Source organism: Choristoneura fumiferana, chromosome 10 (assembly GCF_025370935.1).
Source record: "Choristoneura fumiferana chromosome 10, NRCan_CFum_1, whole genome shotgun sequence".
In the NCBI taxonomy this organism is placed as follows: domain Eukaryota; kingdom Metazoa; phylum Arthropoda; class Insecta; order Lepidoptera; family Tortricidae; genus Choristoneura; species Choristoneura fumiferana.
Window position 1 is genome coordinate 7,726,124 of NC_133481.1, and position 16,493 is coordinate 7,742,616.

The following is a 16,493-nucleotide window of genomic DNA, read 5'->3' on the forward strand; positions in this document are numbered from 1 at the left end:
TGAACACTATCAGGAAGCTATCTTATGTATTTTCAAAGTAATGACAAAAGTTTTCGAGACACCGAAAAAACACGTAGTCGTTTCGAAAGCTTTGACAGCGACTGCGTTCAAAACTATCAGTTTTGTAATACATATTTTTCTTGAAATAGGTTTCCAGGTAAATAATAGTATTTCTCCATTAATAGTAGTAAAAACTAGATAACGCTTTGGTAGAAAATCATATTTTTACAAAACGGGTAATGTTGTAGCTAGTTGGGCAAAGTTGCAGCAGTTGACGGTACGACAGCGTGTTGTCATTCAATTAAATAGTTGTATTAACGTATATACCTATATACCTACTTTTCATTAGTCTTCTTCTAGAACACTTGCTTTAAACAGTTCTCAATTAAAATAAATTGATTTGTTTCGGTACAGTTTGGATGTTTTCTTATTTTATGATTGTTGAGGCGTCATGGGTCGGTGGCCGCAGCTTGCCGTCCACAAGGCCTGTGACAAGGCCGTCGGTTCCGATGTCCGATGTCCGAGTCCGATGAACAAACAATCCACCTGCTAAATAATGCATAACAACTACATAATTGCAACTCATTTTATATTAACACCTAGTTAATTAAGCCTAGGAGAACCTGTCAGTTGTTTAAAGTGATAAAAGTTTAATGAAAAAGTGTATATAGGTACATAAATAGAAAGCTAAAAGCTACCAAGAGCTGACATACCTTTGTCACAGTTGACTTTGAAGAAAGTGCTGGACATTAAAAGCTACATTTACATGAAAGCAAACAACGACCTTGGGCAGCAACCCTAAATCGTCATTATGCTGAAGCAAAATCCTTAACATTTTGATGATGTTTACAAACATGGCGTGCGAGTGCGAGTGACATTCGTTTACTTTTAACACGACGTTTGGAAGTAGAATATCGGTGTCGTCAGTGACCATAAGGCCCTGAAGTTTAATTCATTGATAGAACTCTAATATTTTTATACTAATTACTTATTCATAGAGGTAAAAGGAAATTACAATTATTAATAAAAGTTTTCCTACTAACAGGAAATACCCTACCTGTATTAGTGGACTACTACTTACTTACTTACTGGTACTTTGACTCATTGGAGGGTTACTTTGGCCCACATCAAAACCATATAAAAACGTATATTCTCAAAGCAATAATAAAACCATTGACTGAGTTAATCTCACGGGCCAAAGTTACCCTTCAGGGCCAAAGTACCCCGACCTTACGATACATCAATAGATTTTAGTGGAAAATAACTCAAAGATTCTCAATTACAGATCTCGCCTTCTAGACAAATTTCATTTATACATACATAATGCACATAAACACGTAGCTACGATAAGCAGTGACTGTGGAAATGAGCAATATTTTTTAACAGTACTTACGATCTACCAGTTTAAGATTCATCTCATGTCTTCATTTGTACGCTACGCTTATATCTGTGCTAGTTGTTAGTACAGTAAATATAGATTGAGTGTCATACCTACCTATTCTGTAATAGTAATAGTTCACAAGTCAAGAAAGTATAAATTAACGACTGTCTTAAACAGCGGAGTAAGTGTGCTGAGGAAAATTTATAAGAGGCGTAAATTAGCAGACCTTGGCCACTTTACTATTGTCGTATTGTTTGAGAATGATGTCATAAGCATAAGCGTTGCTAGTTGCGGTCTTAGCGCAGAGTGTGCATTTTAATTATAACTTACAATTACAAATGGCACAGTTTTTAGCAACGGTTCATAATAAACGTCTGTGCTAACACTTGAACGAGTATCGACACTTGCACGACAACACGACGTCGCTTTTTTTTAAGAATGAGTGTAGGTATTTGAGTTAAAAATTATAAATTTCCACTCACGTTAACGTTTTAGCGAGCATTCAAGCGAAGCGACGTTAGTTTCTTCGAGCCTTTTGTCCAAAATCATCGGGAATAATTTTTTGATGAGCATTTGATTTTTTGAGCGTTACCTAGAGTGATTGTGTCAGCAATGTTGAGCTCTATGCTTGGCTCTGTTTGTTGTTCAGTTCGAATTTAAAAGTGATGAATGTTGGATTTTTGTCACCAGTGAATGCTCAAGTCTAAATATCAAATGCCTTCAATATTTAAGAATAAGAATAAATTTAATTGAAATAGTTAATTAATTTACATTTCATGAATAGATTAAAACGAACTAACAAAGCACTGCGACAGATTTCTTAAAAAACAATATCCCGACGGTTACACTAGGCTAGGCTTGTCCCGTAGAGTAATTTAATACAAATGAATCACGAACTACGAACGCACCGAACAAGAAAACGAACGAACGGAATCAAGGGAAGGTTCATCCAGCGTACACATTTCCGCAACCAGCTGTTGGACGTGTGGAAAACCGGGCAGTGTCAGGGCGTAATAGTAAATTGTTGCACCAAGCATAGTTATTTATTAAGTACTGCACCGAGTGCCGATTTGGAGCCCGAGCGTCAGCGAGGGCTTTAAAAAGCACGAGGGCAATATAATTTACTTAATGCGAGGTGCATAATCTGCTTTCTTTCAAGTATTACAGGAATAGTAGACGAAAAAAAAAACTCATGCTAAACAATTAATAGGAAAGAAATGTCACTAGCACACGATGATTCCATTTTTGTAAGTTTACATTCACACACTCAAAAAATGCCCATAGAAAATTCGCAACCTGTAAAAAGTTCTATAGAATTCAGTTAACCACCTGTCATTAATATAGGTAAGTACCTAATTGTGACCAATAGTGGTAAATAAATAGTTGCTCATATATAGGTGTCGATAATTACCAAAAAAGAGTAGGTAAGTTTCACATTGATGAAGTTGCTCGATACATGACAAATGGCTGGTGTCACAAAAACTTATGGTATGGAAAAAGTCATCCGGTCTTATGTGCGTCCAGGGCTTAGTAGGCAAAGCATAAGTAAAGTAAGTTTCTTTGCCTTGCTAAGTAGCTTAATTTTATGATATGAGGTACATTTGTTGCACCTTTGGTGACGCAATATATTTCGGAGAAGTACGTTTGGGTGTGTCACCCACAATTCCACAATAACAATTACAAAGTTAACCTCCACTCGCGTTAGCGATAAAGAACAACTTAAATTTTCGTAGGTAAATAGTTAAAGTCGTAGTAGGTACTAACTGCCGCATTTTAATGAGATAATAGGCTAGATTACTAAAAAGTACCTGGGCGACCGAGCTCCGCTCCCCACCAGCGTTTTCCCAGAGATAACACCAAGTTAGATCGATTTTTCATCACCGAAAACCCCTACATACCAAATTTCATCGAAATCGTTGGAGCAGTTTCCGAGATTCTGATTATAAATAGCCGGTTAGTTTCGTATGAAGACGACGACATACGTTGCATGCACTGTTTACTCATCATCACGACGCATCAGGACTCTGACGCGCTTCATCTCTACCTTTTTTAGGTTCCGTACCCAAAGGTGCAAAGGGCCCTATTACTGAGACTCCGCTTTCTGTCTGTCGGTCTGTTTGTCTGTCTGTCTGTCCGTCTGTCTGTCACAGGGCTCTATCTCTTAAGCCGTAAAAGTTAGACACTTGAGATTACAGATATGTGGCGCTATAAACAACAAATACTAAAATAAAATAAAGTTACAAATTAAAGGATGTCGTTATACAAGAATAAGCTCTCCAGTGACATATCGCTTGTACTTATTGGTCATATAGGCCAATTAGCCCACCCTTCAAATATGATGTTGACAAAAATATCCTGAAGCAAGTAACGGATTTAGGTTAAGACTTAAATAAAATTAATTGTTAATAAACAAGTATCCCAAAATGAGTCAATTTTCAGTAAGTATTGTGACACATTATGAACCAAGTTGTATTTCGCGGTCAGGAGAGAAGTCCCTTCCTTATTTTTATGCGAACATTGTTTGTCTCTAAAACCTGGCAATGTTGGACCTAGAGGAAATAAAATCATACACAATAAGTACTTGTAGGATTAACATGAATGAAATACGTTTTTTCTTTAAATAAAATAATGTTTACTAACGTACTTTTTAGCCATGATTACAATTAAATTAGCTTTTATCAAAAGATAAGTTCGGTGGGAAAGAAAATGTCCTAAAATTAGTAAATATATACCTACTTACATAATTCTTTGAACATGAATATCATGAATATATTCCACGAATATCCTCCCTTCCGCGTCCTACAAAGATACAAAGTAACAAGTCAATGAAAACAGGGTGTTCCTTCAAGTGCTTTATGATCCATAGATACGAACGATAATGAAATGTTAAAACGAATACGGCATGACAAATCGGCTTTGGCTTCAAATGGTCAGTGGTGATGTAAGACGACTACGTAACCGACTTTTTGTTCCTCATAATTAGGGTTACCATCTTCCTCTTTTTACCCCTAAAACCCCAAAACCCAACAATAAATAAATAAGTAAGAGTACTTACTCACTTTTTTGTAGGTAGGTAAGTACTTAATCTTTTTTTTTATTTGCAATGTAGTCAAGTGTTAAAATATGAACTTATTCAAAGTATCAAAAATAAATACCACAGACTCTTATTCCGACGCAATAAGGCCGTAGTAACGTATTTTTGAGTGGTTCGAATAGATACTTAGTAAATCTCGCAAGTGAATTTTGAAAGACTTCGCGTGGTCAAGTTAACTTGGAATTCGGTTCATGTATAGAGATCAGTATTTTGTACCATGCAATAATCAAGTACCGTTAGCAAAAACAAATTAAAATAAATGGTATCAGCCTTCAGAACACATTGGGAAATTTGCCGTGTATAAGCACGTGTCACGTATTGACGAAGACCCGGGTTCAATATACGGCCTAAGATTTTTTTTCGTTGTTTTTCAATGTTATGTGTTTTTAGGAGAAAACTTATTCATACATCGGTAATTACATAATAAGTACTATTTAAAATGTGTACCCATCATTGACATCTATGTACCTTACGGCACTAGACTGGCTGTTTGGAACAAAACGCGCGGCGCACCAATCATCAATAATTACTTTGACACACCTGTCACGGACGTCAACAGACTATATTGAACTGTTTACAAAACCGCGCTGTGAACTGTTTTTGTGCGCCGTTTTGATGTAAGACACATGCAGTCTAGTACATAGATGTCATGGTACCATGATTTACTACTCTTAATATTTAGTAATTCACACACATTCCAGTCGTAATGATTTCCTCTTTAATTAGGGGGAAATTCCCAAGATGCCAGCCCTGCGAGTACCAGCTATACCTTTATTAATATACTGGTTTAGCAGCCGCCCAAGCCATAGACATTCCAATATTCTCTGAAATATCGCAAAAATAATGAATCTAATTTTTGTAATTCAATATGAAATGTTTATATTTATTTATTTATTGATAAAAAACGTTTACATGACATTACAGTACTTAATGACCGATTCATCATGAAACTTAGATAAATAGATTCATTATATTCTTAAGTATTTATAGCAAAACATGTTTTATTGAGTGAATGAGTGAATAAAGCTCACCTTATTTTGTACCTGACTGTGTAATAATTTAATTACCTACTCGTATTGAGTACAATAAAATATGTATTTTTATTAAAGTTCTCCATGTTGATTATTGCACCACCTGTTTAAATTGTTTCTTTCTGTTTTCAAATATTGACTGGAAGAGATCGTTCCGTAGCAATAATTTTACTTGTACTGTCCAATTTTGCTAATGTGCTATTGCTCTGAACCATTTATTATGTGAAGTAGGTAGGTACAGTAAAGAGTTATTTTATTGTATCGTTCAAGACTACTAATTACAAATTATTAACATTTTAATTACTCTTTGTTTCTTGTAGAGGATAAACGATAGGTACCTTACGAGTATTTAATTTACACACTATACGGACGGCCGGAGGAAGGGACATGGCGAAACTTTAAGTAAAGGTTCCTAGCAGGACTACGAAACCCTAAATATATATTATAGCCTGTATTAGGGTTCTTTAGGTTAATTTCTCCATGTATTTAACGGACCATTAAAAACATAACTGAAAGCAACAGTATAAAAGAAAGGCATAACCATTATTTATGGCCCACATTTCCGTGTCTGATGGCAAACGATAAGCGATTAAAACAAGAAGAAAAAAAATAAGTTACATTCGCGCGTAGGCAAATCATGTACCTAATGGTTTCATGATAAGAAATCTACAGGAAAATTCATTCTCCGTAATTCCATAAGCTAACTGATAACAGACGCAGGTACTTATTGTAATAAATTCCTCTTGAGTTGTTTTAGGTTAAGCTTCGTTTTAGGAACACATTTATGCCTTAGCCATCATCATCATCATGCCAGCCTATACAGGGTGTAACATTCATATCGGTCAATATGGGAAAGTTTGAAACTATAAGACATGCGATAATCTGTTCTTATACTCGTAGGAACCATGTCAGCAATTTTAGTTACAAGACAAACTGCATTCATACATTTAAAAAAGAAACTTGTACTCAGTTCGGGACTCGAGCCCGGTGGTTTTGAAAAATAAAACAATACATTAACTATTAATATATTTTTTATGTTTGTTAACTCAGAACTCGTTTATGTACCGATTTGAAAAAGTTTTTTTTTCGCCCGTCTAGGAATTCCTCTTCAAATATTCTAGGGATCACATAGTAATTTGGATATATTTAGTAGTAACTCGTGCATTTGCTCTTGGAAATCATCATTTGGTGAAATGGAACTGATAATGAAGACCACATTTGACCAACGGAGCGACTAATCAATAACAAGTACTTCAGGATTGAATTTCAATTACTCTAACACAGTTATTAAGCAATTTCAGCTCATCGTAATGCATTTTTTTCCATCTAAGTTCCTACTACTATTTTTCTCGCAGTAGTGAAACCCTGAAAGAAATATGCCTAGTTTCGCTTTTCGTTTCATAGAAAATAAAAAAGAAAAGAGAAAAAAAAATACACATCATAGAAACAAAATACACTTGATTAATAAATAAATTACGTTGTCACATTGTATTACAAAAAATAATAATTAAAAAACACTAAATTAATTGAAATTATTATCATGTCAACAGAATTATTTATAATTTAATTTATTCTTACATGTCTATCGCAACAATGGCGTACATATGGACAATCTACTTTATCAGCCATCATATTTAGGACAACTGGCACGCACCCTGCGCACTAGAATATAAACACTCGCGCCAAACAGTAACTTTCCACCCTTGCATAAAATAACAAATTACTGTTGTTATTCTCTACCTAATCTACGAATCATTCGTTAGCCAATCGGTTTCAATGAAAATATGTTTTGGAACGTGATTCACACCGTCTAGACTTTGATACAGCGTAATCCATACTAATATTATAAATGCGAAAGTGTGTTTGTGTGTTTGTCCATCTTTCACGCCGTAACGGAGCAACGGATCGACGTGATTTTTGGCATAGAGATAGTTTATGGGCCCGAGAGTGACAAAGGCTACTTTTTATCCCGGAAAAATGCACAGTGCCCGAGGGAACAGCGCGCGATAACCAAATACCACGCGGGCGGAGCCGTGGGCAAAAGCTAGTATCAATCATAATCCGAGGCACCTGACTGCATCTAGGAAATATACTCATTATCACATTATGAGTTATACTTAACGCCGACAATAATAATGCAGATAACGAAACTGTTCGAGTAATATAAAAAGACACCTGTATCAATACTTCAATAGTGACTCATGTCAGGAGTGATAACTCGTAATTGAGAATAAAATGTGCCACGGGCCACGGGTATATACGCAGTCAAAGTTTTGTAATCAATTACTGAAGTTACATGTCTTAAGTAGCCAGTTGTGTTTAAGTAAAGGTAGTTAGGTAAAATTATTATGCGTAAATATTATTTAAAGATATAGACTGACGGTAGTAGCAAGCATCGTTATTCAATTTAAAATTGACCCGACCGCTTCCTACGTATTCTTTAAATGGGACATACTCATTTGCATGATTTAACTCTAACATACCTGCTAAAGATTAAATTCAAGTGAAGTTAGTTAAAAACGTAGAACAAACGTAGCATTTAAGTCGATCTTTGCTAGTAAATCAATTTTATGGCATTATAAAATACTCTTGGTTGATATTAAGATAGGTTTGTACGGCAAGCATTTACAAGGCCAAGGCCAAACAAGGCGTTACTGAGTTTGCTGCCAAATTAGAGATAGACTTACATATTTACAAGGTTTTAATATTTTTAGCTACGTTTATAATCATGTTAAGTAGCGATTTAGATATGTTTAGTAGGATGTCTAAGCAAAGTGGCTTCGGCGTTAGTGACTCAGTGACAGTGCGATAAAACTAGTTAATAATATTTATATAGAACCTTATAACTCTGTTTCGGCGCCATGGACGCGGTGTCACATACCTACGACGGCGGAGTCGCTTTGGAATCTATCGGAATTCTATCTCTAAAGCGAAGGGCTTAGAAAACGGTAACGGCAATATCAAAAAGATCGAGGTAACTCCAGCTCCAGTGTATTAATAAAAACGCTGTACGTACCTCTTAATAAACCAACGCTGAAGACCAGCGCTGGCTCTCGAGCCGGAATTATGCTGAGGTGGGTCCGTTTCGTGACATTGTTTTCCTCATATTGTCTGTCGTTTCAGTAATTGTATGTGAGTCAATGTCTCGAGTAAATGTGTTTTCTCTCTTCTTTCTTTCTTTCTTTTAATATTTTTTTATTAAGACTTTCCTTTTGTGTTACAGAATGGCGCCCGCGCAGAAAAACATCGAAGCGTGCAACAGCATGCCTTCCCAGCTTAAAATGAGGCTCATGCCTCTGAACAGCAAAGTGAACAACAGTGCACAGTGTGAAAACAACAATTCAGTGAACACAATCAGTGATAAAGTGAATATTGATGCAGAGTTTGACTTAGAAAAATATGAAGCCATGGACTTTAAGGCGAAAATCAGATGGCCTGATTTAATAGTACAAGTGTTGCTGCATTTAGTGTCAATATACGGATTGTACCTGACATTAACGTTCAAAGCGAAATTATTAACAGTTCTATATGGTGAGTATTTACAAAATAGTAGTCCAATTTTATTTAAAATAAGTTTTTGTTAATAATTTCATTTTAATACAAGCTTTTTTTTGCTGACTGTACTTTTTGTTGACTGTACTTGCATTGTCATCTAAACTACATATCCGTACCAAATTTCAAATCGGTACTATTAGCCATTGAGGACCACCAAGCTGTTACTAGCAGATTATTGTATTGTCACCAAAGGACCCCGGACCTAAATTATGAAAAATGCGGTTTCAGTTGAATATCCTGAGATTTTGATATGTTATAGATTTCAAAGTCCTGAACAAAAGTTGCTAAAAAACTAAACTAAACTCTGAAAGGAACTTGGAAACAGAGGACCTAAGAGACTTTTGTTCAGGACTTTGAAATCTATAACATAACAAAATCTCAGGATATTTAACTGAAACAACATTTTCTATACTAGGTCTGGGGTCCTTTACATAAGTATGCCAAATTTCAAGTCGATCGGACTACTGGAAGTGGATCAAATTCAGCTTCCAGGATTTGACCTAAACAAACAAACAAATAAATAAAGAAACAGGTGAAACTAAATAATAGCTTGTAAAAACCCGGGCAAGTGCGAAAGCTTGCGTCCAAAGGGCTTGCGTCCGTACTTTCATAGAGATTAAGGAAATTTACTATGGTATTTTAGATACCGTAGATTCATTATAGGTTTTACTATGATATTGAATCAGGCGTTACTTTGCGGAGTTCCATATTAATGTACTGAAACAATTAGGTAATTTGCTCACCCGCGACCTTATGATAGATAAGTTTATGCAAGCTGAGCAAAGTAATTGTTTCAGTTCATTTTACTATACTATCTATCTATCTATTGCAGCCCCTATAGTGCCCGTTTTCGGACATAGGCCTCCTCACTACTTTTCCAGTCTTGCCTACCCACTGCCACTCGCATCCAGTTTACGCCAGCTTGTTGCCGGATATCGTCTGTCCATCAAAATGTTCTTATAACAGCAAGTAAATATCTTCCCAATTAATGTTATCTTTATCAGAGTCTATTATCTTTTTAAAATGTGTATTAAACAGGAAATAACTAGTATAAGTACTCCAGGAGTCAGGTACGTTTTCTGGAAAGTACCTATTCTGAAGTTAATGAAACTGTAACAGGTTGTTTGAGGTAAGTACATTAAATTCATCGGTGAACCAGATTTTGAGGATTAATTAACGGAGATCCAGTCGATCAAAGTTGAACGAAGTTTAAAGTTTAAGCATTATCATGTAATATTTCAACTTTATCACACAACATGTTCGTTACATATACACAGCGTGCTTAGTTTCAGAGATAAAAGCAAAAAAGCTGTACAATTTTGAGGTTTTTTGGCTCAAAGTTAGCCTCGCCCATCCACTATCGCAGTCAAAATTCTCGTCGAATGACGACCAATCTCGATGGCCTCACGTATTTTCCGCAGGACAAAAAAAAATGTTTTCTCGCCATTACAGACACTTTATCGAAACGAATCTGATGCGTTGAACCAGAACTCAATTAGTGGCATATTCCGGCCAGTAGGTATCCTTAGGTATCCTTAGCTACACGCACCAGCTCTCTAAGCTGCATATGTGAGTGGAAAATCGTCTTGATACTATATTTTCGGCGTACCAAAGTGTCCGATTTTATACGTGATCCTGGCTGGCCTTATACGGCAGGTATATCGGCAGTCCCTCAACTGCTGCCGGCCTTTGTTGTGATGATAAATTATAGCAACGTTACGGCTCTCCAATGCACACTGCACTTGATCAAGTTTACAGTGCATATGTCCTGGATCAGACAGACTCAAGCTCGATTCTTAAATTGTGTTCTGTCCTTCGACAGAACCTGTAAAACTTTAATTAACTTCGGAATACTTTCAAGCTTCCCTTAGTTGTTTCGACATACTGGACTACAACACAACAGATCCTCTGGGATTAAATACCGAGCTTAGCAGTTAAGATACGAGTACCTAAATACTCAACTTATTTTCGTATACTAAAGACTTCAAAGAATCTAAAATATTTTACCCTCTGGTAATTTATGAACAAATTAAGTATATTTATCCAAAACAAGACAGTACCTACGACTGGGAAATTACTTAAGCAAACTGTAATATTCTCACGTCACGGTTTCAACGAAGTTTTATTTAATTTCGGACAAGAAAACAAAAAACTATCTTTAAGCTTGCATTCAAGACTACATTCAAGCATGCAAGTAGTACGCATGTAATCAAGTATGCAACCAAGCATGCAAGCAAGCATGCAAACAACAGATCAAGCAAGCATACTCCCAAATGTGCAAGCAATAATGCAAGCAAGCATAATTAGTACGCCAGTGGTGGTAGTGAACATCAGTTGTGAAGGCATGGTTGTTGTGTTTTTTTTATGCTCTGTCAATTGGAGGATTACTTTGCCAGTGTCTAGTGTCAAGATGTTTACACTATAACTTTTCCTCAGTCGTAATTAAATACTAAAAGTACATAATCAGTAAAAGTACGTACTAAGTTCACGCTTTTTTTTACAGTTTTCTTCACAATCTACACATCGGGCTTTGGCATCACGGCCGGGGTACACAGGCTCTGGTCGCATCGCGCGTACCAAGCCCGAACGCCTCTCAGAGTGATACTAGCAATTCTTTTCACCGTCACAGGACAAGTATGAAACATTAACTTTTTTCATCGCTAATCATTATCTTAAATGTATTGTATTGTGTTATTTATATTACAAGTGTTTACAGTTGAATTGAAATTCCGCAATTTCACAAAATTTTCGTGATCTTCATTGACGTTAAAACGACGATGACGATAAACAAAAGTGACAAATTTCGTGACTCCATACGCAGTAGATGAGATTTCGAGATTTTATCCCTATCCCGTGGGAATAGCAGGATAAAAAGTAGCCTATGTATTATTCCAGATGTCCAGCTATCTACATACCAAATTTCATCCAAATCCGTCCAGATCTTTGCGCGTGAAAGAGTAACAAACTAAGATGAGCATCTAATAGCATTCGTCCATGATTTAAAAAGGTTTACTTAACTTCCAATATTTGGGTCATTAATATCCTGATCTATGTTATTAAATCACACTAAAACATACAGCACCTTACGCAATAAATAACATGTTGTAGACAGGTATGAAAAACCTTTAGGATTTTATGTAAAGTGACATTATATGTTCATCAATTACCGTTATTCGTACATTTTTCAGTATTTTTTTTATTTTTGATACATAGGTTACTGACCTTTGGTTAGTTATTAGCTAGAAGTCGTTACCTACATGGTCGCATGTCAGCAAGCTATCAAGCTTCTGTCCAGCTGATTGGAATAGCTTGCTGCAATTTACGAGCATAGCTGAAACAACACTCGCATTTAATTAAAAAAAAACAAGTAATAAAGTACGCATTGGTCAAAGCTTTTCGGTGAATTGACACAAGATACCTATGTAGATTAATTAATCAGAGGGCAAATGCAACCTACGATTTCGGTCCAATACAACTCATGATACCTAATTTATCATGATTAATAATAAGTGCACTCATACTGAAATCCATAATCCATCTCATGTTCATATTGTACGCTAAGTAATATTACCAAACCGCGCAGATGAAACAATTTTTCGCTTTTTAGGGTCCCGTAGCCCTACAACCAACCTTTATACTTTCGCTATGTCCGTCCACCTGTCTGTCTGACCGTCCTCGGCGTAGCTTATACATACCACTGATAATGCTGCAAAGCTGCCGTTTTCAAGAGTATGTATCTAATACCTTTAAACTAGCAATTCTTGTATACATATAAATATATATATTTAGGGGATCTCGGAAACGGCTCCTACGATTTCGATGAAATTTGGTACGTAAGGGTTTTCGGGAATGAAAAATCGATCTAGCTTGGTCTTATAATATCACTGGGAAAACGCTTGGCACCGAGTCGCCCAGAAATTATCAGTATTCGTGCAAAGTGGTAAAATCAAATGATCCCCTACACTTTAAGTAAGAATGCTTTTTCTCATCCAAACCAATAATTGGCTAGGTATTTCAAAAATATTACAGATTGACTCAAACATTTTTCGATTCAAGGATCCGTTTGCAAAATATTTAGGTTTTAAGTTCTAATTTTTAAATGCTGATACACGCTTAAATTGTTTTAAATAAATAAACTGAAAATATGTCAAGTCAAGTGGCAGTAGGTACCTAAATATAAAAAAATACAAATCGTACCCACAGCGGAGGATTAACATTATTTTGTTCTTAAAGAAAAAAGATACTTAAAAACATGTTTCTTGCATAATTCGCACTTCTTTAATAATAAAGTACCTACCTAGATACGTCTACCTACCTATTAGTACGAATGAACAAAGTACAAGGTATCAACTAGCAGCCAGTATAAACCAGTATAAATAAGGTACGAAGTCCCAAAATTGCTCTAGGGTTAAGTGATATAAAAGATTACTTCCATTGCATAATCTCAATTTCCAATTGGTTCAACTTGATTCAAACAGTTAGTCTTCTCAGAGTCGTGTAGACGGCTACATTGTTGTACGGCTCAGTAAACTGACATACGGATCTTTCTGTGGTCGCTCGACGTCGTCTGCACTGTAGATAGTGTTAGAAACAAGAAAATACGCTATCTTTTAGATTATTACATCGATAGCTCTCTCGTTATTCACGCTTGGTAAAACCCGCAAAGACAAACAACCAAAGTTAGACAGATGCATGTTTTTGTTAAAGCCTATCTAGGAGCGTTCAAATAGTTTTTTTTTTATGATATCACAAAGTTACGTACGAGCCTAGCGTTGATCGGGCACAGTCATAATGTAGTGAGTGATGCCTCTGGAAGGCAACATATCAAAGGTCGTTGCCCGCGGCCCTTCCACCTAGTTCGTAACTTTCTAAAAGTTGTCTTCGATCGCAGCTACAAGATTAGAAAAGTAATTGGAGTGAATCTAACCTAGTTTTGTTTGTATTTTAATGTTCAAATTTTTGTGTCAAAAATTATCTAAAAATTACTAGTTAGACGTGTGCTACTCGTAATAACACTTTGTTAATATTCAAAAACCAATCAAAAAAATTAAGTTTTGATTCCTCAGCTCTAAATGACATCTGATAAGCGTTCGAATATATGTTTGAGTATTTATTTGTGTTATTTTATTTTCTGATTCTTTTCGCATTACGTACGAGTAGTTCCTACCATTCGATTTACTTATCTCGCTTTTAAATTCTTCGCAATTGTAATTTTTAGTACTTAAGCCAATCTTTCATGCACCCAAATTACTGTTTGCATTACATCATTTGAAGATATCAAATGAGATGTATGATGTAAACACAAGCTTTACTGTTATTGCACAGTTGTAAGGAAAGTTACTTACTATAGTTATTAATTAATTTATCCAAATCAAATGGATTTATTTTTATTTTACTAACTTTTATTTAACAACCTATAATCTATGAGTTAGCGGGTCTGGCGGAGGCGAATAAAGATTGGTGTGACTCGTGCCCGGGAGCGGATACCCCCACCGTTAAACACATCCAGAGGTCCTGAGACACCCCATCGCCTTAACGCAACTCACGCTTCCCTCCTCTAAAATTAAACTATCCCGTGGGAATATCGGGGTAAAAATTAGCCTATGTGTTATTCCTTATGTCCAGCTACCGTACCAAATTCCAACCAAATGCGTCCATATATATAATATCAAAAATATAATAATATGTAAGTAGGATTACGAGTTGGCGGCGCTTGCTGTTGAGACTTTAGGGCCTTGTTCAGCCGACATGAAGTCTTTCATAAAGGCCCTCCTGTCTTCCCGGTTGGTCGACGATTCTGGGGACCCAAGAGCTGGCGCGTATATATTCCACCGGATCGCTCTTGCGGTCTAAAGAGGTAATGCGGCCAACATCATAGGAACCCTGCCACTGCTACAGACATCTTTTAAACGGGGTGCTGTTTTTATATTTTATATTTTTTATAGTAACATGTATATATTTTTAGGTATCTCAGGTAGTTCTTTTTGTCTTCTTTTTAACTGTTAATTTTCATGTGTTTTATCCTATATTATGTAAAGAGGATTTTTTGTAATCATAGAAAAATTCGATATAAAACTACAATAAACAACAACAAAATTATACATAAATTGTAACTGTCTGAGACAAGAAACGTAAGCAGAAATTATCTTTCATACAAACAAATGCACAGTTTATCATTTAATTATATTAGTATACTTAACAAATTATAGATATACCTAAGATAATAGAGAAATATAGATATCATAAGTATAAAGCGCAATCAGTTCTAGAAACAGATAGTTAAACACAGGATATACTTATATTGGTATAGTATACGAGTAGAGCCATTACAACGCACAAAAGTATACTCTGCAACAGACCAGTCATAACAATTATTAGATACTAGCTTATGCCCGCGACTTCGTCGGCGCGGACCTAGGTTATCGCGCGGTGGCGCCCTCTACCGGAATAAAAAGTATCCTATGTTGATCCTTGGTGCTTAAGCTATCTCTATACCAAATTTCATCAAAATTGGTTCAGCGGTTTCGATGTGAAAGCGTAACAGACAGACAGACAGACAGACAGACAGACAGAGTTACTTTCGCATTTATAATATTATATAGTAGGGATAAACATAACAAACCTGTAACCTTCATAGACTTGTTATCTGTAATAGGTAATCACTTACTAACCACATAACACTACCTTTAAATACACAGATCTTTCGATTGAAATAAAAACATAAGGGTAGGCCCATAGCGTAAAGACTGTTTCGATTATTCTCTCCACAACAGGCGTTATTCCACTCCCTCCGGCCTCTCGACTGGACATTATACCACTCCTACAGAAACACTTGCGGGTGGTAGGACCTTGTGCAAGGTCCGCCCGGATTGCTACCACCATCTTACTCGCTAATCCTGCCGTGAAGCAGCCGTGCTTGCACTGTTGTGTTTCGGCGTGGAGAGTAAGACAGCCGGTGAAATTACTGGCACTTGAGGTATCCCATCTTAGGCCTCTAGGTTGGCAACGCATCTGCAATACCCCTGGTGTTGCAGATGTTTATGGGCGATAGTGATCTCTTACCATCAGAAGACCCACTTGCTCGTTTGCTATACAGTCGAATAAGAAAAACACATGAAATGAGCTATGAGGTTGGGATGCTGTGGACAGGATTACCAAGCTATTGGGGTGAAATAATGGACACCTACTATTTAAATCTCTTATTATTATTATTATAAACGGGGAGGAACAATTATGACCCCTGAATCAATTGAGAGCATCAACATGATCGTCGTAACGTTATGGTCTCGCAACAGTGCGGCATTTTATTTAAAACAATTAGCCGAAGCAAACACACTGGCCTCAGTAGCAAGTAGAGTCAATTGCTCCTTTTGACCCCTCGTCAGCCAGCCTTGGCTATTGACGAGACTTTTTCTAGTACCTCTTTGTTTCA

General features: G+C 36.3%; 1 protein-coding gene across 3 annotated transcripts in view; it reads left to right on the forward strand.

Annotated features, from left to right (window-relative positions):
• The window catches only part of LOC141431998 (acyl-CoA Delta-9 desaturase-like), a 58,480-nt gene that overhangs the window by 32,661 nt on the left and 9,326 nt on the right, over nt 1-16,493 (forward strand). For 2 of the 3 annotated variants that reach the window (XM_074093344.1, XM_074093342.1), the window contains exons 2-3: nt 8,730-9,037; nt 11,565-11,695. In XM_074093344.1, the coding sequence (XP_073949445.1) occupies nt 8,731-9,037; nt 11,565-11,695 (438 nt within the window). In that variant the 5' untranslated portion in view covers nt 8,730. Of the gene's footprint in view, nt 1-7,898; nt 8,581-8,729; nt 9,038-11,564; nt 11,696-16,493 lie in introns of those variants that run through there. The other variant, XM_074093343.1, reaches the window with a different exon arrangement.